This window comes from Callithrix jacchus, chromosome 7, assembly GCF_049354715.1.
Source record: "Callithrix jacchus isolate 240 chromosome 7, calJac240_pri, whole genome shotgun sequence".
NCBI classification, from domain to species: domain Eukaryota; kingdom Metazoa; phylum Chordata; class Mammalia; order Primates; family Cebidae; genus Callithrix; species Callithrix jacchus.
The window spans coordinates 91,966,072-91,992,671 of NC_133508.1; the positions used below are offsets into that span (position 1 = coordinate 91,966,072).

General features: G+C 49.5%; 1 protein-coding gene across 1 annotated transcript; it reads left to right on the top strand.

Moving 5' to 3' along the window:
* The first annotated feature begins 4,521 nt into the window (after positions 1-4,521).
* On the top strand, positions 4,522-26,024 carry CIMAP2 (ciliary microtubule associated protein 2). Its single transcript, XM_009001310.5, has 10 exons — positions 4,522-4,655; positions 5,412-5,499; positions 5,940-6,104; positions 6,306-6,428; positions 10,221-10,358; positions 10,473-10,616; positions 12,540-12,701; positions 13,644-13,769; positions 15,820-15,953; positions 23,635-26,024. Exons 1-10 carry the CDS (start codon positions 4,606-4,608, stop codon positions 23,705-23,707), a joined length of 1,203 nt encoding a protein of 400 aa, XP_008999558.2. The 5' UTR covers positions 4,522-4,605; the 3' UTR covers positions 23,708-26,024.
* Positions 26,025-26,600: the final 576 nt, after the last annotated feature.

Sequence of the window (26,600 nt, forward strand, 5' to 3'; positions counted from 1 at the left end):
CCATCCTGCACTCCACCTGTGCTCCCAGCTTTCTTGCTCTGGCCAGCTTCCCTCCCAGGTCTAGAGTGGTCCCCTAACCTCTAGCCTGGAGGCTGGATGGCAGTGCTCCCTGTGGCAGGAGCTGGTTCCTCCCGCTCCTCCTTCCACCTGGGCCTGGCTCCCGCCATCCCTGTTGTTTCATCTTGATAGATAGATGAAATATAAATCTAGATGAAATCTAGGTGCAATATGTATACATGTCTATAAAGATATAGATGTAAATATCTATATTTCACATAGATGAAATGTAGATATATTTCAGGACGAAGCAACAGAGAGCAGCATTTCAAGACCGAACAACAGAGACCAAAAGAGGAAATAGAACCAATTAGTAAACTTGGAAAAATATTTGACATTATTGAAAAAAGAGTTAAATTAAAACAACATCCTGGTGATATGTTTCACCTGTCAATTTTTAAATATAAAATTAATTTTAATAATTTGTCATTGAAAAATTTGCTATATATGGCTGGTGATCCTGAGATGAAACTTGTTCTCTTCCCTGCTTGAGAGTGTCAGGGACGGATTCCCAGAGGGTATGGCTTTGAAAAAAAAATTGCGACAACATATAGTTAACAAAAAATGTATGCTGTTAACCATTTTTAAGTGTACAGCTCAGTGGCCTTAGGGTCATGAATGCTCTGCTGGCCTCGCCCTTGTCCCTGAGGGCACTGTTGAACCACTGTTCCTGCTTTCCATCTCCAGAACTTCTTCATCTTCCCAAATGGAAACTCCATACCCATAAAACAATAACTCTCATTCCCTCCCCACCCAGCACCTGGTACCCACCATTCTATTTCTGTTTCAGCGAGTTCAACTACTCTAGTTACCCTACATAAGTGGAATCATATAACATTTGTCCTTTTGCAACTGGCTTATTTCCCTTAACATAATGTCTTCAAGATTCATCCATGTGGTAGCATGTGTTAGAATTTCCTTCCTTTTAGCCAGGCCAGTGGCTCATGCCTGTAATCCCAGCACTTTGGGAGGCTGAGGCGGGCAGATCACGAGGTCAAGAGATTGAGACCATCTTAGCCAACATGGTAAAACCCCGTCTTTACTAAACATACAAAAATTAGTTGGGTGTGGTGGTGCGTGCCTGTAGTCCCAGCTACTCGGGAGGCTGAAGGAGGAGAATTGCTTGAACCCAGGAGGGGGAGGTTGCAGTGAGCTGAGATTGCACCACTGCAGTCCAGCCTGGTGCTTGGTGACAGAGTGAGACTCTGTTTCAAAAAAAAAAAAAAAAAAAAAGAATTTCCTTCCTTTTAAAGGCTGAATAATGTTCCATTGTGTGACTATATCACATTTTGTTTATCTGTGTATCTGTCGATGCGCACTTGTGTTGCTTCTACCTTTTAGTTGTTGTGAGCAATGCTGCTATGAACGTGGGCGTACAAATGTCCGTTTGAGTTCCTCCCACCTTTCATTCTTCTGGGTATATGCCCAGAAGTGGAATTGTTGGATCATATGGTAATTCTATGTTTAATTCTTTGAGAAACTGCCATACTGTCTTTCACAGAAGCTGGACTATTTTACTTTCCTCCCAGCAATGGCCAAAGGTTCCAATTTCTCTACAGCCTCACCCACACATATTATTTGCTAATTTATTTTAAATAATAGCCATCCTAATGGGTGTGATGGTGATTTGACTCTGAACAAGATGAGTAGGAGTTGGGTGGGAAGGGTAGGTTGGTAGGGGGTGCATATCATCATCAGCAAATACATGAAAAAGCCAGAGGTTCTCTAGTGGGGGGGGGTATACTAGGGACAGAGCACCTTGTGGCTGAAGCTTATAGAGCATGGGGCAGAGATGGTAGGAGATGAAAACTGAAGGCAGTGGCCATAGCCCCTTCACAGAGGCCCAAGACCTGGCTGAGAAGCTTGACTTGACTCCACTGACAACAGGTGGCTCTGGAGTCTGGATGGGTTAGACGCTCTTGCAGCCAGGGAGCTCTTAAATGTCTTTATGAGTCCCACATTTGTGGTATGATCCTACAGCTCTTGGGAAGTGCAGGTCAAGTTATCCTCCCCGTCTGAGCCTTAGTTTCCTCCTGTGTACACTGAACGTGTAATGGTGCCTATAAAAGAAAATGGGTGAGGTGCTACGACAAGGAAGCTGCTGTAATGGGAGACCTTGGACTCACCAGGGCAGTGGACTTGCTGCAGAGCTGACTCACTTGGCCTTTTCTGGCCTCCCTGGCAGCCAGGACTCCCAGCCCAGTGGACCTTGGCTTATAGCCTTTGGTCACTCCTCCATGAGTCCTGGAGCCAGGAGGCTCAGGCCAGAAGACAAGCAGCAATGTAGCTGCAGGCATGTCTGGGCCACCCTGAGAATACCCAAGCAGATCCAGGGCTGGCTGAATTGCAGGGACTGGAGCGTGTGCATGTCCACACCTCACTGACACCTCGAAACAGCCCTCCTGGGAAGCTACAGTCATATGTCCATGTCACATTACTTTCAGGGTAGGGACCACATCTGGGTCCCAGGCACTCTGCACGATATCTGCCCAGAGTGGGTGGCAGAGGTGTTCCAGTTGAGTCCTGACTATCCCTGTCACAGAAGAGGAAATCCAAGTTGGCAAGGGTAACTTGCCCAGGGCCAACAGCCAGGAAGTGGCAGAGCCGGATTTAAATGTCTCTTCAAGGATTTATGTGTTATTGGGTAGTTGGACTAGATGCATGTATTCATTCACTTGTCATTCAACAAATATTTCCTGAACATTTACTATGTGCTGGATGCTGCACCAGGAGGAAATGAGACAAGTCTCTGTCCTCAGGCCTCTGTAAGGTCCCTATCCAAGGGCTAGGAATGACCTTCAGTTGAGCTCCTGCTGTGTGCAAAGGGTATTACCTAAATCAGGTCATTTCATCCTCCCAGCAGCCTGGGAGACAGAGATGATTAGTTTCACTTCATAGAATGAAACTGATAATGCTGAGACTCAAAGAAAGAAATGGCTTGCTCAAGGTCCCATGGCTGGGAAAGGCAGAGTCTGCTTAGATGACCCAGGCTGCCTGTTCCTGAGGCCTGACACCTCTGACCATCAGCTCAGTGGTGTAGTGCAGACGCTCTGCCAGCTGTGGCCACGTGCCCATCAGGCCATGTTCCCAAGAGTCCAGCTCTTAGCTGTGCTGGGGAGCCACCCTTCTTATTTAGTTACTGGCTTGCGATGTCAGAAGGGCATTGGGTGGGGCCTGGCAGAAGACCCACTGTGCCTCTGATCCAGCTTCACCATGGGCCAGAAGCAGGACCTCTGGTACAACTTACACCTTTCTGGCTTCAATGCTGTCACCATGGAATGGGGTATGGATCTCTGCCCCACCTTTGCCTAAGACCTTTGGGAAGATCACAGGCCATCATGGGAGAAATTAGGCAATCTCAGAGCATGGCTGTGGAGCACTGGTGGAGGGGGTAAGGAAGGAGGGAAGAGAGAGCTGACTACTGAATTGCAGGTATATGTGGGGCACATACCCTCAATTCCTTTCTTTACTTGGAAAGTTATCCATATGCTTTAATATTGAGTTTGGAATTCTCCTCCAGGAAGCCTTTCCTGACCAACCTACCCACAAGCTGGGTTAGAGGCCTCCCTCTCTCATAGACCTGACCACAGTATGTGGTCATTGCTTCCCCCATTACTTTCAAGGCAGGGGCCACATCTGGGTCCCAGGCACTCTTGCACGATGTCTTCCCAGATTGGGTGCCAGGGGTGTCTAGGGCCGGGTTGAGCCCTGGCTATCCCTGCAGTCTTGCCCAGCCTTCCACCCTCTGGCTTTCCTTGCCCCGTCCCTCTTACTTCTACTTCCCTGACTCCCGGAGTAGAGAAGGAGCTGGATGTCCTCTCTGTGGGCCTCAGTTTACCATCAGCACGAGGTGAACATTAAGAGGTTCTTTCAGAGCCTAGGCAGGCTCCATGCAGGGCTCTGGGACAAAGCCAGAAATCGGAAACACTTCCTCAACAAACAACCCCACTCGATGACATCCATGTTATTATTATTTTTTTTTTTTTGAGACGGAGTTTTGCTCTTATTACCCAGGCTGGAGTGCAATGGCGCGATCTCGGCTCACCGCAACCTCCGCCTCCTGGGTTCAAGCAATTCTCCTACCTCAGCCTCCTGAGTAGCTGAGACTATGCGCCACCATGCCCAGCTAAGTTTTGTATTTTTAGTAGAGACGGGGTTTCACCATGTTGACCAGGATGGTCTCGATCTCTTGACCTAGTGATCCACCCGACCCGGCCTCCCAAAGTGCTGGGATTATAGGCGTGAAACACCGCGCCCGGCATCCATGTTAAATACAAGAAGGTCCATTACATCTGCAGGGGCCAGGGAAAGCCCCTGGAAATGTGCATGGACAAGTGAAAAATCAGCAGGCTACGTGTGCACGCTGGTGCGGGGAGGGGGGGGGAAGGGGGCGGGGCCACGTGGGTGAGGGCGTGGCCCACTGCTCCGAGGTGCATCACAAGGCCTGGTCACCGTGGCAGCGGCAGAGGCGGTCGCGGAGGCCGGCGGTGTGGGAAGGCCAGGACCCCGCAGGAACTAGTGGCTAGTGGCTGGAACAGCACCGGCGCCATGGCCACCAAGTGGTTCACTGGTGCGCCCTTCGGGGTGCAGAGCCACAGGTGGGGTCTGTTTGTGTCCTGGGCTCATGCCTGCGGTCCAAGGCAGCCACTGCCCACCCCGAAGGCACCCTTGACCTCGGGAGAGAGGGTGTCCACTTACACAGGGCTGAGCCTGGCAGGGAGGGGAATAAGGGGAGAAGGGTCTGGCAGTGAGAAGGGGCTGGACTTACTCTTCTCCCCATACTTACTGCTCTTCCCTGCCCAGGGTTCTTTTACCATCTCGGTGAGTTCTTTAAAACCATTTCCAGAGCAGCTACTCTGTGCCAGGTTTAGAGAGGCCACATGGCCTGGTCCATAGTAGGCCACTCAGCTCAAACGTGGTGGGTGAGATTTCAGCCCAGGTGTCTGTCTCCCATTCATTCATATTCCACTCTGTCTCTCTCTCTCACCTACTAGGATCCAGGCACTGTTCTAGGATCTGGGGCTACAGCAGTGAACACAACAGCAAACTTCTGTACTCACGGAGTTTGCTTTCTTCTGTGGGGGTGGGGGTGGATAATAAAGAAAAGTATGTATATTTGTAAAATGATATTGATAAGGGTTGTGGAAAAACATGAAGCTGGGGGGAGGAGCTGGCGGGTAGGGTGGGGTGGGAGTGACCTGGAACATTTGAAGCCACTGCAACTCTGCTACTTTTCCTTCATGGGCTTGTTCCAAAGTCACCTCCATGGGCAACCAACTCCCCCATGCTCCAGGACTGCTCAAGTCAGGGCCTGGGGCCAGGCACAGGCTCTCACTGGGCCACTGGCCCCTCAGGTTTGACATCTCTGCTGTTTATCCCAACCGGAAAAAGCTCTGCACCTTCACTGAGGCCCCGTACTCCACGCGTTATTCTGTGGAAGTGGTAAGTTTGCACAGCTTTCCCGATTCCTCCCACAGCGTCTGGCCGCTGTCCCTCTGAGCCCCCTGCTGTGGTGGATGAGCTGAGCTGTAGAAGGAGCATACCTTCTGCATTCTTCCAGCACAGAGCTGGCCCGCTGGGGGCTTCCAGTGTGTTTGATAAGCGAGGGACTGCGTCACTCCCAGCTTGTGCACTGACTAGCTGTGGGCTCTTGAAGGAGCTGTTCTACCTCCCTGCAGTGTGAGGAGCAGTGATAGAGGATGTGATGATTGCACCTTGAGTGCCAAGCCTGTTGGTGTCAGCCGCGGTGTTGAGGATGGGAGCCACAGGGGAGATTGCCTCCGGGCCAGGGTGGTGGCTTGGTAAAGACCTGCTCTGTGGAGCAGTCCTCTATGGAGGACTGCAGGTGTGGTGGTCACAGCTCTGACCACACTCTGACTCAGTCCCACATAGGCCCTGGGACCTACAGCTCCAAGGAGACCTGCTTCAGCAAGAAGAAGCTGATGAAGGAGGTGGACACAGGCTCGGCTAAGGCCCAGGAAGCCACGCGGCTGACCCAGCTACCCCACTTCCAGTACCAGCCCATCATGAAAGAGAAGCGGCTGCAGGTGAGGCCTCTGGGGCCAGGCCTCTCCCTCTCTGGTGCCAGGTCTTCCTGTCCATTGCAGCTGCTCTGTGTGGCCGTCAGTGTCCTCCCAGGGCCAGATGGAGACTATCCTTTAAGGAACACCATCATGCCTTGGGCTTCTTTCTGTGTGGACTTTCCCAAGTTTAAGGCTCTTATCTTCTGCTCTTTTCTCTTGGCACAGGAGCAAAAGCTGGGGCCTGGCTCCTACAACCTCAAAGACTTCTTAGAACAGCTGCAGGAGAAACCATGTAGCACCCGGGGGCTGCTCAGCTCTGGGGAGGTTCGCTTCCGAGGACTCATTGGGGTAGGTTCTCATGTCTGGAGTCCTGAGCAGAGATCCTGGCATACATGGGGTGCCCAACAAATTCATTCACTTGTACATCCATCCAGCAAGCCAGGAATAAGGGTGAAGTACCTCCTAAGTGGCATATGCTGACCTAGGCCTTGGGGATCTAGCAGTGACAAAGACAAGGTCCCTGCTCTCATGAAGTAGATGTCCTAGTGGGGGAAACAGTGGTACAAAGAAGGAAATAGAATACATATATAAGCAGGGCTGTGAGCAGAACTGAGACAGGGAAGAGACAGACAGCGATGGTGGTGCAATTGATAGAGGGTAGTCAGGGCTCTGGGAGGAGGTAACATTTGAGCAGACCTGCAGGTCATGAGCAACGGAGACTTGCAGTGTCTGGTAGAGCATTCTAGGCATTGGAGCAGCAGAGGCTAAGGCCCTGAGGCGGGAACATGCCTGTCGAATCAGACCTGCAGGCAGGAGGCCAGTGTGGCTGGAGGGCACTGGGTGAGGGTGAGAGGAGGAGAGTGACAGGGCAGAGGAGTGAAGGGCTGGGTCATGAGGACCCTGCAGCTGACGTGGAGCTTTGGTGTTATTCCAGGTGCTGCCGGGGGGGCAGGCAGTGGAGGGCTTTGACAGGGGGACCTGACTTACCTTTTTAGAGGAATACCCTCATGAGGGCTAGGGTTGGGAGGAGGCAATGGTGCTGAGAGGTGGGGGTGACAGCACTGGGGGATGATGATCCCATCAGGAAGACACTGAGTGATGCTGAGGCTCAGTAAGGGCACAAGGGAGAAGGCAGGAGTCACCCCCTTCCAAGGGAGCCAGCGCTGCAGTTTTTAGCCTGGACCTCTCTGTGATGGATGCTGGTATCCTTCTCCCAGCCCCTCACACAGGCCATGCCATTTCACACGGGACTTTGCTCCTGCTGTTCCCTCTGCTTGGAATGCCCTTCTTCTCTCAGCAGCCTTTTCTCCTAGGGCACGCCTACTCATCCTGCAGCTCTCAGCTTCCAGAAGCCTTCCTCGGTGCTGCTAGGTGGCGTCTCAACTCCCTAGGCGTCTCAATTGTGGTTGTGTGTTTATTGTCCCTCCCCACTGGATAGCAGCCCCTGAGGGTGGACCACATCTGCTTGGTTCCTTCACTGCAGCATTCTGGGGTTCTAGCAGTGCCTGGCACACATAGGCACGCAGGAAATATTTGTGGACTGAATAAGTGCATGCATCCGAAGTATCAGGTGCTCCAAAACATTCTCTTTAATTCTTTGCAACCACTCCAGATGAGGCCCTGGCCACTCAGAAAAGATAAGCAGCTTGCCCCAGCTGCTGACATGCAGACATGGCAATGTCCAGTCCCAGAGCCGGGGCCTTTCTCCTACACCTCAACACTGGGAATGCTTCTGTGAAGGCTGGAAATTCCTCCTGACATGATCGGGGGATGAGCAGATGCATCTTCAGGTGCAGAAGCTGTACTGTAACTTAGGGAGAGGGGATGCCTGGAACATTTAAAAATGCCATTACTGTCCAATCCAAAGTACTAATAGTGGACATGTAGCATAGCACTTACCATGTACTAATTAATTTCATGTTCATGACAGCCCTGTGAAGTAGGCCCTATCATTACGTCCATTCTACAGATGAGAAAAATGGAGTATAAAGTGGCTAAGTAACCGACCGCCCAAGGTCACGAAGCTACCGGCTTGCAGAAGCAGACTTCAATCCCAGGTGTCCAACACGTACCTGGCATTTCACCCACAGGCTTGGCCCCCACAGTTCTTGGACTTTGCTCCCTGAGTCTCTGTGGAGGCCAGGGTCTGGGTGTGGGAACTTAGCCTCGCTGATGGCAGGGAACTGGGGGGACAAGCTGACTGTCTTTCCTTCCTGCCTTTGCTTTTTTCCACTGGGGGACCTTCCCACCCTCCCTCCTACCTGTCTTTGGGAATCCTTCTCATTCTTCAAAGTCCAGCCTGGAAAAAAAAAAAAAAGAACAACTTAAAAGTGATGATTCATTCATTCCCACACTCCCCCTCTCTAAGTCCCCAAAGCTCTGGCAACATAACGTTCTAGTTAAAACCATGGGCTTTCCCATCAGCCCAAGTGTGGAACTGAACGTCTGAACCTGAAGGTTTTAAGGAAGAAATGGGATTATCCTGACGAAGTGCCCAGCACTGCGCTTGCCCCTGGGCTCCAGGAGCAGGGCGACTCTGACCCTTGGCATAAACCTCATCTTCAAAGTCTCCCAGGACCTGTGGTGACCACTGCTAACCCACCCAGTGCCTTCCACGGTGCCTGGCAAACAGTAGAGGCTCAGAAAGGTTATGGACTTTGGAGTTGAAACCCTCATGCTGTCCCTTTCTGGAGGTGGGACGTGGGACATGCAGTTTGCCTCTCTGAGACTCAGTTTCCCCATCTGTTAGTTGTGGATGGTGCTGACTTGATCTCCCTCAGTCACTGCCAGGACCAAGATGCTGAGGCTTGTGAAGCACCTAACACACCATGCAACTATCCTTGGGAGTTTTCTCCAGAACATACATGGGAACCACGGAAGGAGACTTGTAGTCCCATTCCTCTGGGAGCGAACAAATTGGATGCCTTTAGTGGTCTGACTCCCCATGCAGAGGTCCCTGCCCTCTCTGCCCCATCATGCTTCCCCAGGGTCAGATGCCAGGTTCAGAGGTGGGTACGGCTGAGCCATCTATGGAGCAGCAGTGACCCCACGTGGCTAAAAGGTGCAGAGCAGCAGAAAGTGTCCTGCCAGGTGGCTACCCAAGGTGGACTTCTCTCCTCACTCTGCTTACAAAATCACGATTCTGACCCTGGCAGCCCAGGTCCCAGATGGTCATTCCAATCAGTTCTTAACCTCTCCTCCTGCCCCCCAAGACCTTCAGCCACCCCAGCCTGACTTATCACGTGTCGGTGTCTCTATGTGCCAGGCACCTGTGAGCCTCCACTACTGCTCGCACCTTTACTTCCAAGTTCAGCCTCTCCTGCAGGGCCCCACTGGCCCGTCCATGCTGTCTCACTGCTGCCTCCCTGTATCCCATGCTGCTACTCCTGAAGCACACATCATTCCGCCCAGCCCCCTTCCCTTGCTTGCAGACATTATCTTACAGACACTCTTTAACTTCATCGTCATCACCTGGAAGAAAACATTCCTATCCCGTGGTACCAGTATGGACCATGAGACTCAGAAGGCCCGCGGTCACTCAGCTAGGAGCCGGGATCTGAACTCAGAACGGCAGTCCTTCCCTGAAACAGCACACTGAGAAAGCCCTCATGTCACACAGGGCTGTGGTGCAGGGGTGTGAAGACTGGAATTGCCAGATCCACCAAAGCAGGCAACAGTCTCAGGTGTTAAGGCAGGAAGGCTTCATTTCCAGGAGAGATGACGTTTGAGCTGGCTTCACAGGAACAGTGGAATTGTCCAAGGCAAAGAGGGCAGGAAGGGCATTTGGCATAGTGGTTACAGCACGAGCCAACGAGGGAAGGTTGGGCAGAATGGTGTGTGCTTGGGGAGCAGCAAGGAGCCCACTGTGTTGGCCAGAGTGTGTGATATGAGGAGGAAGCAGGGAGATGTAACTTGGACAGGCCATCGGAGCCCAGGGAAGAGGCTGAGCTTGGAGGTGAAGGTGTGAGCAGTGGTGGAGGCTCATGGGCAACAATGTTGTGTGTCGGAGGGCAAGTAACAAAGGGTCACCCTGAAAACCCCGTTCCCTTCTTGGGGATGGCAATCCCAGATGTCTCTCAGGAGCATGCTCAGCACAAGGAGTGGGTCTGACGGCCTCTATGCCCCTACCCCGCCCCACAGAACTACTATCCGGGCCCTGGAAATTATGGGGAGAAGGGCAACCCATACACCAAGCTGGAGGAGAATGCCTGGAACCGGTCCCATTCCGAGGGCCTCATGTGCAGGATGAGCAACAAGCCGCACCCCCGGGCTCATCAGGTACCCCCTTGGCTGGCCAGACCCAGCCTGCCTTCCCGTCCTGGAGGGGCATTCCCAGGGCAAAGGGAGAAGCTGAGCTGTCCTGCAGGCCTCATTGCCTCTGCTGTGCTCTAGGGCAGTGGTCTGGCACCTGGCACCTACTCCATCAAAAGCGGCATTGATACGTATGTGGCACAATCTGTTGGCACTCGTGGTCCCTATGACACTTTCTCTGGTGATCGGAGCAAGCCGCTGCCCTATGGGCACTACTCCATGCAGGTGTGTACCTGGGGGGTGGAGGGTGTTCGCCCATGCCCCAGCAGGATGACAGGCCCCACTAGTCAGCACCAGGAACACCAGCCTGTGCACCAGGCTCTGCACCGGGCTGTTTCCACACACCCTCACTTCACCCTCACAGCCAGGCGCATCCGGCTTCCTGTGCTAGGTAAGGGAAGGCTGGCCACATGGCTGGAAGGAGCAGAGCTGGGATTTGAACCCAAGGACGTCTTTCTGACTTTACTGCCAGCTCTCGCCTCTGCATTGGCTTGACGTGCCCAAGAGGCGAAGATGGTCCACAGTGCCAGGGGAGGTTGGCCATGAGGAACCTTGATGACACAAGGCGGGGCGCCCTCCTATTTTGGAGACAGCAGGCATTGTAGACCAAGCTGGCTGGGTTAGTGCCAGTGCTTTGTTAACAAAGCAGAGAACAAAGAGGCCCAGGGGGAGAAACTGAGGTAGAATTTTATCTTGATGGGCTCCTTTCTGCCCCTGTGATGTGATCTCATAGTGCGCTGCACTTTGCTTGTTTTGTGCTCATAGCCGATGGAATTAAGTTTTGTCTAACTGCCTGTTTGTCTTGTCTCCATTTTGCATCTCGCAGTGGGTATCATCAGGCCAGGTAGTAGGCGAGGTGCAGGGGAAAGCAACCTTGTGGAACTTACATTCTGTGGGAAAAGAAACTCAGTTATCAATGAATTAAAAAAAAAATTCTCGAGTGTGAGCAGGTGATGAGTGCCATGGCAGAGCTCAGGAGCGCTTAGCAGGGTGGTGGTTAATGCAGAAGGACTTTGGGGCTATAGCTAGTAGGTAGCCATTGAGCTAAGGCCTCGACCTGGCTGCTCCCTGGAGCCTCCCAGACTTCTCCATGACCAGCTACAGCAGGGATCGAGGGACCCTCCACAGGCACTGCGACCAGTGCTCAGGCCACGCTGTTTGCTTTTGTTTGTAAAACCTTTTTTTTTTCGGGGCAGTTTTGCTCTTGTTGCCCAGGCTGGAGTACAGTGACATGATCTCGGCTCACCACAACCTCCACCTCCTGGGTTCAAGGGATTCTCCTGCCGCAGTCTCCTGAGTAGCTGGGATTACAGGCATGTACCACCACACCCAGCTAATTTTGTATTTTTAATAGAGATGGGGTTGGTTTCTCCATGTTGGTCTGGCTGGTCTCGAACTCCTGACTTCAGATGATCCACCTGCCTTGGCCTCCCAAAGTGCTGGGATTACAGGCGTGAGCCACCGTGCCTGGCCAAACTTTTTTTTTTTTTTTAAGATCAGTTTTAGGTTCACAGCAAAATTGAGTGGGAAGTACAAGGAGTTCCCATATACCCACTGCCCTCCCCATAACATGTACAGCCTCCCTGACCATCAACATCCCACAGCATCCTGGTTCGTTTGCTGCAGTTGAACAACCTACACTAATATGTCATTATCACCCCACCTCCGTGGCGTGCCTTAGGGTTCACTCAGGTGGTGTACATCCTGTGGGTTTGGACAAATGTGTGACATGCAGCCACCATTTTAGTATCATATAGAATAGTTTCACTGCCCTCCAAATCTGCTGTGCTCCTCCAGTCGTGCTGGTTTTAAATATTTAAGGTATCATTCCTGCTCAGAACAGTGCCAGACTTAGTACATGTCCAACAAATGAAAGAAAGAAATGGATGAAAAGGAGCCAGGCTGTAGGGTGCAGCAGGTACAGGGTGCAAGAGACTAACTCTGCCCCGGCCTGATGGTTGGGGGAAGGCTGGCTGTTTCCACCAGCCCAGGTCAAGGGGCCCTTGAGACTGGCCTGGCCTCCGGGATGTCTGCACAGCAGGGTAGTAAGTGATGTCCCATAGCTTTTCTCTGGTTGCAGGGGAGGGTTGAGAAAGAAGCTCTTGATTTTCTTGGCATAACAGATTCCTCTTTCTCTCTTTTTCTCAGAAAGAAAAGCCCAGGGAACTGATGAACTTCAAGAGCTTCGTAGAAGAACTTAACTCACGTCACAATAAGAAGCGTGGGGTTTTTTCTAAACTTCCCCGCAACCCGAAAATCCCTACAGAGAGGATTTACTGGTCTAACCCTAGCCAGTGCCCCCGCCTTCTGGTCAGTTCACTGCTATGGCTGGCCTTCCTCTCTTGGAGGGCAGCTGTCCTTCTGGGGCTTGGCATGGGGCAGGGTGGTTAATTTCATGGGGAATAGCTCAGTCTTGGGATCAGACTGACTTGATTTCTAGTCCTGGTCTTGGACATTGGGACACTTCAGATGAGACCCTGTTCAGGCTTCGGTTTACACCCCTGTCCTATGAAGATGGTGAAGTGGTTATGAGAATTAGATGGGGCTGTGTACTCAGAGCTTGTAGCATGGTGTGTGGTGCCCAGGAAGGGCCTACCCAGTGCTGACCTTCCCCTTCCTCTGGCCTCAGAGTGCTGGAGGATGGGCAGAGGAAACTGGAGCAGGGCAGAGTACAGCTCCCTACTGGAGGGCCTGCCCACCTGCTCCACCCAAAGGAGTGGTGCGCTTGGCCCTGGTGTCAAAGCAGCCCTCTGGGGGTCTGAGCAGGCCCCCCAAGCAGGGTTTGCCCCTGTGAGGCACTTTCCAACCCTCACCCCAACCCGCTGAGGTAGGCATTATCATTTGCATTTCACTAAAGGAAACTGAAGCCCAGATCTGGAAAAGGATTTGCCAAAATTCTCCCAACAAGGGTGAGAAGGGGCTGGGATTGGAACCCAGCTCATCTGGCTCCAAGTCTGGTGTGGCCTCTTTCCTCAGAAATGGGGCCTTCAGCTGTCTGGGCCCCACTAGACCATGAAGGCCCTTGGGCACCTGAAAAGAGGCGTCAGGATGTGGTGGGGGGTGCTAGAGTGGGTAGCATGGGTCATGAGGGCCCCTTTGCTGGGAGGTAGCTGGGTGCCTCCCACCATCCTTGGCTCAAGACCCAGGGCTGCTGAATGGGCAGAGTCAGCTGCCAGGAGCCCTCACCTGCCCTGGGCCCAGGCTGACACTGCCACAGCCTTCCAGATTTCAGCCTTCCTTCCTTACTCACAGGCCACATCTGGCCCTGGTTTCTGGCTTCCACAAGAGAAGAAATGCAAATCTGTCAACCAGCCACCATTCCTATTCTCCTCCAAGGGGTCAGGTGCAAAGGCCTGCCAGATGATTTTGGGAAGCTGGGTGAGTGGGTCTGGGGTGGGGGATACGTGGGAATGCTCTTCTGCCTCTACAGCCAACACTAAAGCCTCTTTGTCCCCTGCAACCCATGCTTTGAGTGAGCCACATGCCTCCCCTTTCTTTTCCCCAAGGGGCCCGAGATCCACTCCCACTCTTCTTTTCCTAAGGCATTGGTTCTCAGACTTGAGCTGGTATCAGCCTCACCTGCAGGGCTTGTTAAAACAGATGGCTGGGCCCCATGTCAGAGCTTCTAATACAGTAGGCCTGGGTTGGGACCTGGGAATTCGCATTTCCAACAAGTTCAGGTGATGGGGATGATGCTATTCCAGGGACCACACTTTGAGAGCCAGTGAGCTAAGGAACATCACACGGCAGCCATGCCATTCTCTTATTTTCCCAGAGAAACGCTCCTTCCCTTTGCTCTTTGTGTTTGTCTTGGGTTTCAAGGGCAGCTGGTGAAGCTGGTCCATTTCCCATCCTTTTCCTAGCAAGGCCCCCTTCCGGCCCCTTGCCTTTCCCATTCTCTTCCTTCTCTCCAGAGGCATCCCCAAGTGTGCACTGTAACCTTTAGTGTCTTGTAAACCAGCTAAATTCTTGGCCTTGGGCTTTGACCTCATTCTGTTTCTTATTCCACCCCCTCTTCAGTTTGTAAACGCACCTTTTACTGGAGTCTAATAATCATAGAGAAAGGTGCTGAATCCTAAGTGCACAGCTCCATGAATGGTCACATAATGGCCTGTAGCTAACCCCCAGAGAGTTTAACAGCTCTCATTTCCAGCACCCCAAGAGCCCCTGCAGTTCCCACCCCACCCGCAATTAGCCTGTTGTCCTGTCTTCCAGTAGCACAGGTTAGTTTTGCCTGGTTTTGAACAGTTCCGTTTTTAAGGTCTCTCCTGGGTAGGCCTTGCTTGTAACTTACCTGCCTTCCCATCGTGCTCCATCCTACTGCCCCATCCTGCACCCCAACATCTGAGCTTTTCCTCTGGGGAACATGCCAGCCACCTCACCTCCCTACATGGTGGCAGGGTCCTCAGCATGCCCAGACCCCAATGACTAATTCTTGTAAGGACCAGCTGGTTGTCTCCGAATCCTTCCTTTTTTCACCTCTAGCCTGCACCCCACAGGGGAGTAGTCTTTACCTGAGAGCCCCCTAATAAAATCTTTAGACCAGAGCCAAATGACCCTGCTGCTACCACAGGGCCAGCCACCATGAAGTGGGAAGGACTGATGTGAGGTCCGGGTTCTGGTGGCTCAGCTGGCCGCACCCCACAGGGTGGGAGAGCCCCTTTGCTTGCACCCCCAAACCTGATGCCTCCTGAAACAGACTTCTCCCTTGTGGGAGGCAATTTCTGTTTGGCATGGGACTAGCTTCTGGGTCCTAACATCTCCCCAGCCCAGCCTTGGGACTGCTTCTCCGCAGATGGCTGGGTTCTTGTCCTGCCTTTATTCTGCCCTTGCTACGTCACCTGGGGCAAGTTGCATCTCCTTTCCCAACCTCTCTGTTGCTATCTCGAGGATCTGCGACCCAGACAGCCGGGTGGGATGCTGTATTCCCTTCCTAGGGCTGCCACAAACTAGGTGGCTTAAAGCAACAGATATATATTCTCTGACAGTTCTGGAGGCGAGAAGTCTAATGAAGGTGTCTGCAGGTCTGTGCTCCCTCCAAAACCTGTTGAGAAGAATCCTTCCTTGCCTCTCATAGCTTCTCATAGGTGGCCAGCAACCCTTGGTGTTCCCTGGCTTGTAGCCATCTCTCCAGTCTGTCTTTCTGCTTGGCTGTCTTCCTGTGTGTCTCTTCTTATGAGGACACCAGTCACATTGGATGAAGGACCCACCTTACTACAGTGTGGCTTCACCTTCACTAATGATGTCCTTAGCAACCTTATTTCACATTCTGAGGTACTGGGGTTACTCGGGGTGGGGACCTCAACATCTCCTTTTGGGGGATGCAATTCAGTTCATAACAGATGGAGTAGGGAAGAGTCTGAGGGGAGGAGAGGAGCTGTCTCCAAGCCAGGCTTGCTACTGGCCTGCCACCATCTCCCTGTTGCAGAACCCCGTAGGTGTGGGCCGCTACCTCAACACCTGGCTGATGGAGACAAAGGACAGGCGGCAGCGGTATCGGTCCTTATACCTGCCTGGATCCAAACGCTACCTCTCAGACCTGGCCCGGGACAGGCTCATGCAGTGAGTGCACTGGAGCTGCAGGAGAAGCGGGGAGGGCAGTGGTGGGGGTCTTACTCTGGGGTGGGCTGGTGGTGTCCCATGTTTGGTTCCCACGGGAACACAGCTTTGGCCCCTGAGGCCAGCCAAACAGCAGAGGCAGTGGAGGGATGTTCGCATTCAGATCCTGGCTCTGCCGCTTACTGGATGTGTGGGGTGGGGCATGTTGCCAAACTCCGCAGAGCCTCATTTCCTTCAGCTGTCAAAAGAGCAGATGGTGGAGGAGACCCAAATGAAGTGATCTGTTGAAAACACTTGGTAAGGAAAAGGTACTCCATCAACCCTAAATCCGTCGCCCGCAGCCCATGCGGCCGTCGGCCCTCAGTGGCTTCACCACATGGAATCTCTTTCTTGGTGTTCATAATGGGGTTGGTAAAACTCATTTCAGGAGATTGCGAAGCCTAAGAAGGAAAAGGTACGTGAAATACTGTGGCAAACTATACAACAGCCTGCAAATGTAAGCTGCTGCCATATTTTATTGACCTAAGAGGCCATCAATTGCAATGTCCACGAAGCCCTTGCCCTCCTTGGGCTCCTGGCTCAGAAGAATTATGCCAGGAGGCACAGAGAACAGATAACAGGAATGAAGGATTTTTTAATGCACTATTTCATTGACTGATTCATTTGAAAAACCTGCCTTGTGCTTGGTTCTGTGCTGAGCGTGTCTGAGCTGCTAATTGTTTTCAGGTGACCAGAAATAGTCTGCCATTCCCTCGGTGAAAATTTCATTTCTGCATTCATATTTTTAACTTTTTGTTTTTTTGCATGTTCCTTTGATAACAATATGCTCTAGTTTCATGGAGGCAGCACTTCCTCATCTTTTGAAGATACTAAGACACATGTCTTCAAAGGATTAAAGCTTAATGTCTTCCTTTTGAAGACGTTAAGACTGTTTGCTTGGCATTGTTACCACTTTTTTCCAAATCTCATTTTTCTGCATTTTGGCCTCAGTCTTCCACATCAGAGGTTTTTCCTCAAATGTCTGGTGATCCTTGGCTATGCACCCCTGTCCAGCTGTAAACGCTTCTGAAGGCTCGGGGGCACTTGTTGATTATTCATGGACTACCACGGTACGATCAAGCTGGGAGTTGTCACTGGGTGAACTGCCAATGTCACTATTGTCAGAGCTTTCCTCTTGGCCTTGGTCAGAGCGAGCTTCTCTGGGGGATGTAAGCTTGGCTGTCCAAGCTCTAGAATCTAAGTGGAAGGGAAGAGGCTAGAGTTCTCAATATTTAGTAATTAAACTTCTACTTAATTCCATTTTTTTTTTTTTTTTTTTTTGCGGTGGAGTTTCACTCTTGTTGCCCAGGCTGGAACTGCAATGGCACAATCTTGGCTCACCACAACCTCCACCTCTCAGGTTCAAGTGATTCTCCAGCCTTAGCCTCCCAAGTAGCTGGGATTATAGGCAGGCACCACCATGCCCAGCTAATTTTGTATTTTTAGTAGAGACGGGGTTTCTCCATGTTGGTCAGGCTGGCTTTCAACACCCGACCTCAGGTGATCTGCCTGCCTCAGCCTTCCCAAGTGTTGGGATTATAGGTGTGAGCCCCTGCACCTGGCAAGGCTTCTAAGAGAGAGTCCACCATGTTGGCCAGGCTGGTCTCAAACTCCTGACCTCAGGTGATCTGCCTGCCTTGGCCACCCAAAGTTCTGGGATTACAGGCATGAACCACATGCCCAGCTCAATTCCCTGTTTTAAATATGGTACTCATGATTTCAACTATGCCTGGTGCCATCCTGAACAGAAATCTGTCTCCAGAGAATAAATCTCCAGGCTAAATGAAGGGCACTCATCTGACTGCAGTCATTGGGCAGGGGCGGGGGTGGTGAGAAACTGAGATACAGACTTTCAAACTGATATTCAAACCCCGTTTTTGGTTTCACCTTCATTCTCATTTCCAGAGGTACCTGGTGCTGCCAATTCCTTAGTCTTTTGGAGTTGGGGGGAATCTTAGCTTTGCCCTCTACTGATTTAGGGGTCAGCTTTCTTGGGTCTATGAGGTTAGTTACCATTCTTCCATCTGCTTTTCAACTTCTAAAATATTTTTTCTTTCTGCTGCTGCTTCTGTTCTTTTTGCCTTTGTGGGTATATGCCTTATCATTTTTATTCCTTTATTTTGTTTTAGTGAGGTTTCAGGAGGGAGAGAGATTAATGTAACCATTCAATCCATGAAAAGTGTGGTGAAATTTCTGGGTTTTAAAAGGCAAAATAAAAATCTTGCAATCTGTAAGATTTTGATTTAGATTGCAATCTGCAATCTTAATCAAAGACAGGCATATTTCATACTTCTCTTCTGAAACACAAATGATAGAAAACACTGTTTACAGAATTCTCAAGAAAAATAATTGGGACAATGTAGAGACAATGTAGGTAGCTAACCAATCATTCATGTGCAAGGCAAATGAGAGATGCATAAGTGTTGGGATTTATACCAAATGCATGTTTTCTGAAAATATTACTGGAGGATATACTCCAGTCAAATGAAAAATGAATTAACATGGAGAGCTTAAGAAAGGTGAAGACATGGCCAGGTGCAGTGGCTCACTCCTGTAATCCCAGCACTTTGGGAGGCCTAACGGGGGGATCACCTCAGGTCAGAAATTCGAGACCAGTCTGGCCACCATGGTGAAACCCCCATCTCTACTAAAAATACAAAAAAATTTTGCTGGGCGTGGTGGTGCACACCTGTAATCCCAGCTACTGGGAAGGATGAGGTAGGAGAATTGCTTGAACCCAGGAGGCAGGGGGTGCAGTGAACTGACATCGTGCCATTGCACTCTAGCCTAGATGACAAGTGAAACTACATCTCCAAATATATATATATATCTGGCTATTGTATAAATGGGCTCCTGGCCATATATATGTAACCAACAATGAAAAGAAAGAGTAGTAATATACAAACACTAAGCAAAATAGAATTCAAGGCAAAAATGTTAAGTGGAACATAGATGAGTATTTAATCATGATAAACAATAAAATCCATGAAGAAATTATAATAACCATGAACTTTTTGTTTTTTTTGATGAAGGGTCGAGCTGGAGGCTGGAGCGCAGTGGCACAATCACGGCTCACTGCAACCTTGACCTCCCAGGCTCAACCATCCTCCCACCTCAGACTTCCAAGTAGCTGGAACTTCAGACACATGTCACCACACCCAGCTCATTTTTGTATTTTTTGTGGAAAGGGTTTTAGCACATTGCCCAGGCTGGTCTCAAACTCCTGGGCTCAAGTAATCCACCCACGTTTGCCTTCCAAAGTGTTGGGGTTACTGGCATGAGCCACCATGCCCAGCCTAACTATAAACTTTTACACACCCAAAATAACAGTAACAAAATCCCATAGTAATAATGAGAATTCTTAATAGACCTGTCTGAAAATTTGACAGCAGGGCACTGCTGGCCTGTGGGAGGGGTGAGGTGCCTCTTCTTCATGGCGAAAGACTCTCCTGTCCAGTAGGATGGTTAGTGTTCCAGGTGCCTGCCCACTGGCTGGGGAGTAGTGGCTCCCAGTCTTTGGGACAATTCCCAAACCCTCCTGCATGTTTTCACGGCCCTCGAAGTAGAAAATGCCACCCCCAACTTAGCTGATTCAATTCAGGATATATTTATTGAGCGCCAAGGATGTGCAAGAAAGTCTGCTTAGATCTCCCTTGAAGGGGGCTGTGTGTAATGTTGGATGGAGCAGAGGCCTGGGAGGCAGGAGAACAGACTTTCTCTCCCTCTCCTATACAGATCATTTCATCTTTTTCTGGCTTTGAGTATACATCTGTAATGGATACCTACGTTTAAGGCTATGGCTGTTTTTCCAAATTGCTTCTAGTTGAGGATAGAGTGTATTGGATGGGGAGAGGGCAAGTACTGTGGGAGTTCAGAGGAGGTAAGTATTACATTGAATTTGGAGCCTTCCAAGCAGGGAAGGCTGCTTGGAAGAAGTGGCATTTGATCTGGTTCTCAAAAGCTGGATAAGAGGTGGGCTTGGAAGGGCAATAATGACTGTTAATCAAAGGTTGACTGTGTGCCAGGAACTATACGCAGGTCCATATAAACATCATCTCTTGGCCAGGTGCGGTGGCTTACACTGGTAATCCCAGCACTTTGGTAGCCTGAGGCAGGCAGATCAACTGAGGTGTGGAGTTCAAGACCAGCCTGGCCAACATGGCAAAACCCTGTCTCTACTAAAAATACAAAAATTAGCTGGGCATGGTGGCAAGTGCCTGTAATCCCAGCTACTAGGGTGGCTGAGGCGGGAGAATCACTTGAACCCAGGCAGCAAGGGTTGCAGTGAGCTGAGATTGCACCACTGCACTGGTGACAGACAGAGTGAGACTCCATCTCACTCTGACAGACAGCCTGGGTGACAGACAGAGTGAGACTCCATCTCAATTAAAAAAAAATTAAAAAAATAAATTTAAAAAAATCATCTCTCATGGACATCACAAAGCCATGTGAAGTATGTAGTATTGCCTTTATTATCTAGACGAGGACACTGAGTAACGTTCTAGGGCCACAGCGAGTTACTGACTGTAGCAGTTAGCTATTGCTACATAACAAACCACCCAAAAACTCAGTGGCTTAAAACAATAGCCATTTGTTATTGTTCATGAGTCTGTGGGTTGGCTGGAGGCTGGCTGGTCTGGGATGTTCTTGGATGGAACAACCAGACTCTCTTCCACATGGACTCCAGCCTTCAGCAGGGTAGCCCAGGCTTGTCGCCATGGAGGAGGCTGGAGTTTGAGTGAGGAAGTGTGCAAAGCCTTTTGCAGCCCAGGCTCAGAATGCCACACCATTATTTCTACCACATTCTGTTGGCCAAAGGAAGTTCCACGGCCAGCCCAGATTCAAGGGGAGGGGAAGTGGACTCTGCCTTGTGATGGGAGAGGCTGAGAAGTTACATTGGAAAGGGCTCCAATACAAGGAGCTGCGGAGGCCTGGGCCATTTTTGCTCTCTGTCTAGTACAGTCTCAGAATAGGATTGGATCTCTAGTCCAACTGGCTCCAAGCTGTGTTCTTTCCTCAAGGGTTTTCTTCTTCCAGGGAGGAGAAAAAAAATAGGACAGAAGGAAGAGCATGAGTGAAGGAAAGGAAGCAAAAAGTTCAGGGCATATCTGGGAAATACTGAATGGCCCATTTTGAATGATATGTGTGGGGTGTAGAAGGGAATAGTGGAGAATAAGGCAGGAGAGGTGGTTCCGTCAGTCCTTAGAGGCCTGGAATGCATAGCTAAACTGCTTAGACTGAATGTGAGAAGCCACAGTATTCTTTAAAAGTTCAATTTATTTATGAACATATTTTTTCGAGATGGAGTTTTTTTTTTTTTTTTCTCTGCTGCCCAGGCTGGAGTGCAATGGCACGATCTAGGTTCACTGCAACCTCTGCCTCCTGGGTTCAAGTGATTCTCCTGCCTCAGCCTCCCTAGTAGCTGGGATTACAGTCATGCACTGCCATGCCCGGCTAATTTCGTATTTTTTTAGTAGAGATGAGTTTTCACCATGTTGGCCAGGCTGGTCTCAAACTCATGACCTCAGGTGATCCACCCTCCTTAGTCTCTCAGAGTGCTAGGATTACAGGCATGAGCCACTGTGCCTGGCTTAAAGTTGAATTTATTATAGTATAACTCACATGCAGTAAAAGTCATTCTCTTTAGGTATACAATTCTATGAGGTCTTGTTGTTTTTTGAGATAGGGTGAACACTCTTATCACCCAAGCTAGAGTGCAGGGGTGTGAACACGGCTCACGGCAGCCTCCACCTTCTGGGCTCAAGCAGTTCTCCTACCTCAGCCTCCCAAGTACTGAGACAACAGTTGTGCACCACCACGCCCAACTAATTTTTAAATTTTTGTAGAAAATTGCTTCTGCCATTCTGCCCAGGCCGGTCTTGAGCACCTGAGTTCAAGCAATCCACCAACCTCAGCCACCCAGAGTGCTGGAATTACAGGCATGAGCCACCATGCCCAGCCCGATTCTATGACAAATGCATGTAGTTGTCATGCATATCACCACAGGCAAGATCTAGAATATTCTTATCCCCTTTGTGCTATCTGTAGTCAGTCCACTCCTCCCACTGGCCCCTGGCAACTTTACCATCCCTGGAGTTATGGCTTTTCCAGAATGTTATATAAGTGGAGTCATCTGTGTGTAGAATTTTGTATCTTTTACTTTTTTGTTACATGATGCTCTTGAGATTTGGCCATGCTGTTGTGCGTATCTGTAGTTCGTTCCTTTTTAACACTGAGTTGGACTGCATTGTAAGGTTGTGACACAGTTTGTTTATCCATTCTCAAGTTGAGGGACCTTTGGATTGTTTCCAGTTTGGGGAATTTTTAATTAAGCTGCTATAAACAGTTACGTTACAGGTCTTCACGTAGACATGTATTTATTTCTCTCCTGTAAATATCTAGGAATAGGATTTCTAGGTCATTTTGTGGGTGTGTATATAACTTTATAAGAAGCTGCTGAACTATCTCGAAATGGCTGGCCCATTTTGTACTCCCACCAGCAATGTGTGAGGGGTCTAATGGTTCTGCATCCTTACCAGCACTTGGTATTGTCAGGGTTTTTTTCTTTTCTACTTTTAGCCATTCTAATAGTATATTTCATCATGGTTTGAATTTGCATTTCTCTAGTGACAAGATTTTGAGGATCTTTTCATATGCATCCTCTGATGTCTTCTTTTGGTGAAGTGTTTTCAAATCTTTTGCACATTTTAAACAAATGGGCTGCTTGGTTTCTTATATTCAGCTCTGAGTTCTTTAGATATTCTAGGCATAAGTCCTTTATCAGATATGTGTTTTGCAAGTATTTTATCCCAGATATCCAGAAGGATTTTAATGGGAAGTAATTCTGATGTTTAAAAAAAAAAGCATGCTTATGGTATTATGGATTTTTATGGGGACAGAGACAAGGAGGCTGCCTCAATGGTGGAGATGAGAAATGAGGCACAGTGCCAGGCCAGGGGCCATGGGCATGGCAAGGAGTAGAGAGACAGGAGGCATGGAAACCCACTGGATGGTGGGAAAGACCCCTTTCACCCTGGTGAGTCCGCCCTCCTTTGACAAATATTTGTTAAGCACAGGTAACGATCTAGGTGTAGGGGAAATACTGATGAAGAAATCCAAGTTGTGCATTCATGGAGTTCACGTCTTGTTGGGAAGGACAGACAACAAGCAGATACATAAAGTGTGTAATGTAAGGGCTGGCAGATGCTCTTTGACACACACAGCAAAGGGTTCTTAGGGAAGTGCCATCTTCAAAGGGCTCATGGGATGGGAGGCTGAGGCCTTGATGCTGGCCTTCAGGTGCCCTCAGGTAGGTTCCCTCCTCTCTCTGACCCTTGGTCTTCCTCTCAGGGTTGGGTTAGATGATCTTCTAGGCACTATGATTTTATACCTGAAGTGCTTACAAGCCAACTTGGGTGCTTTAATGAGCTGAACTGGGTGTGAATTGGTGGAATCTCATCTTTAGAATCTGTTTTGTTGTAAAGGTCTAGAGGTCATCAATTTTGGCCTCTCACCAATGTAGGATCTTCTGTGAAGCATAACCAACAGGTACCTGTTCATCCCCTATGGGTGTCCCTCCAGGGATAAGGAGGCTGCTCCCCTCCAAAGGATCATTTCCATATTTAATTTCTCTCTCTTTTTAAAGGGAAAGGATCACACCAATTGCTAAGGGGAAGTGCCCTCCAACTGTGGATTACAATTCAGATCCCACTCCTTAAAGCCACATGTGAAGGACAGCTCGCAGTGACCAGAGAACCCAAAGGCCTGAAAACAATTCTGGGGGTGAGAGTATGGGCATGGGAAAGCATGGGTGTGGGAGTGGGGGGTTTTAGGGAAAGGAGACACAAGAGTGCCTGGGAGAGGGGAGAGACTTGTGGAGATCACCTTTGCTGGAGCTGTATACCTGAAGGTCACAGTGTCTTCCGGGACAGCTGGGGGCAGATATCTTGTTGCAGGAGATCAATTATCCTGAGAACTCAACTCAGCCAGTGACGTGAACATGGGGGCCAGATAGCAGCTGGACTGAAGGGATGGGATGTGGTGGACACTTGTGGGACCCTTTCTATTCTAAAGCCAGAGTGCTTGGCTCCTTGTTTATTAAAGTTCAGAAAGTGGTGGGAGAGTGTAGCATTTATTATACAGCAGTTCTAGGACTCTCCAGGAGCCCCCCATCACCATCCCAGGATGCTTCTGGATGCTTCGCAGGGCCTCACTGATGAGGAAACTGCTGATCTCAAGCAATGTCCAGCCATGGGGAACATTGGCTTCATCCCTGAGTCAGCCCTTGTAGGCCCCCTTCCCTCACTGTTTTATGTCAGTGAGAATGGGAGCAGGTTGTCCCTAGAGGACACTGGGATACTACAACCTCGTCCACAAAGCTCACATAATGGTAAAAAAAAAATACTTGAAACACTTTCTTCAGTGCACGAGTGTCTTACAAAAAGCAGTTTTTCAAAAGGCGGGGCACAGTGGCTCATGCCTATAATCCCAGCACTTTGGGAGACCAAGGTGGGTGGATCACCTGAAGTCGGGAGTTCGAGACCAGCCTGACCAAACATGGAGAAACCCCATCTCTACTAAAAATACAAAATTAGCCGGGCATGGTGGCGCATGCCTGTAATCCCAGCTACTTGGGACACTGAGGCAGGAGAATCCCTTGAAACCTGGGAGGCTGAGGTTGCGGCAAGTCAATATTACACTATTGCACTCCAGCCTGGGCAACAAGACCAAAACTCTGTCTCAAAAAACCCCCAAAAACCCCAAAAAGCAGTTTTTCACCTGTGTCAAAACAATAGTTTCTGAAGAAGAAAAACCATCTTTATTCACCTTGCCAACATATTGCAGACAACCAGCTGCCCATGCCCACTAGCTGATCCTCAGAACCTGGTTGCAGCAGGACTGCCTACGTGTGACGCCCACTCACTTCTGTTACTTGTGGTCCTTGTTTCAAGGGGGTGCTGAAGACACACTGAGAACCTGACGTTAAGATTGGGAAAAATCACTCCCTCCTGAGCGACCAGAAAGGTACTGAGAACCTGATGCTACTTTTTTCAGATTTACGTGCCAGAGTGTTCAACCCAATCACCTGCAGGACCACTTCAAGAAACTGAAGTGGAATTTGGTGGTTATGAAGCATTTATTATTATTTTTTTTGGCTGTGGAACTCTTTTTTTCTTTTTCCTCAAACAAAAGCTTTTAGGGAAAGTCCAATATAAAACATGGAGCTACTTTGAATCAAGCTGGGTGAGGCTGGAGTCCAGCCCTCTGGCCAGCCCCTGTGCCCTCCTTCCCCAGAGATTGTTTGGAACCAGGCGGCACAGTAGAAGGTGGGCAGTGGGTGAGCTCCGCCCCCTGTCAGATCAGCCTTGGCATTGGATTCTCACAGGAGCCAAACCCGATTGTGAACGGCAAATGTGAGGGATCCAGGTTGCGTGCTCCTTATGAGAATATAACTAATGCCTGATGAGCTGAGGTAGAACAGTTTCATCCTGAAACCATACTTCCCTGCTGCCCCGTCCCACCCCACCCTGATCTGTGGAAAAACTGTCTTCCATGAAACCAGTCTCTGGTGCCAAAAAGGCTGGGACCGCTGTAATAAAGGAGTTATGTCCAGAATATATATGTGAATTCATATATATCTCAATAAGAAACATCAAAATAAAAAATGTATAAAAGATGTAACAGACACTTTACCAAGAATATATACGGATGCAAATAAGCACATGAAAATAAACTCAATGTCATTAGTCATTAAAGAAATGCAAATTAAAGCCACAATGAGAGACCACTACCCACCTATTAGGATAGCTAAAATTAAAAAGACTGACCATACCAAGTGTTGGTGAGGATGTGGAACTCTCATACACTGCTGGTGGAAATGTAAAATGGTACAACTATCTCAGTTCATGTAGAAGATGTTAACATCAGGGGAAGGCAGGTGACGGGAATTGCTGTACTACCACTGCAACTTTTCTGTAGAATTAATTACAAATAAATATAAAAGTAATTAAACAAGTTAAAATATATGCAATACAACTTTTTAGAGAGACCGTTTATCTTCCAAAATAAATACATTTGCTCAAATATGTCTGTCGGCTGTTATAGACAGTCACTTTCACTGCAGAGAAGGTCAGCAAGGCCAGGCATGGTGGCTCACACCTGTAATTCCAGCACTTTGGGAGGCCAAGGCAGGCAGATCACCTGAGGTCAGGGGTTCGAGACCAGCCTTGCCAACATGGTGAAACCCCATCTCTACTAAACATACAAAAGAAAAATTAAACCCCGTCTCTACTGAAAATACAAACAAACAAAAATTAACCAGGCGTGGTGGCAGGCACCTGTAATTCCAGCTACTCAGGAGGCTGAGGCAGGAGAATCGCTTGAACCCAGGAGGCGGAGGTTGCAGTGAGCCGAGATTGAGCCATTACACTGCAGCCCAGCCTGGGTGATAGAGCGAGACTCCATCTCAAAAAACAAAACAAACAAAAAAAAAAAACAAAAAAAGAGAGAAGGTCAGCAAATTTGTAATGCTTGCATTTTTATAAGAGAAACCTGTGTAACCACTTTGTTTATTTATTGAGACAGGGTCTTGCTGTGTCCAGCCCAGGCAGG

Excerpts from the sequence above, each read along its gene's own strand:
- CIMAP2 (XM_009001310.5), top strand. The coding sequence starts at position 4,606 with ATGGCCACCAAGTGGTTCACTGGTGCGCCCTTCGGGGTGCAGAGCCAC. Across the intron at positions 4,656-5,411 it reads TTCGGGGTGCAGAGCCACAG|GTTTGACATCTCTGCTGTTT; the intron begins GTGGGGTCTGTT and ends CTGGCCCCTCAG. Across the intron at positions 12,702-13,643 it reads GCCAGTGCCCCCGCCTTCTG|GCCACATCTGGCCCTGGTTT; the intron begins GTCAGTTCACTG and ends CCTTACTCACAG.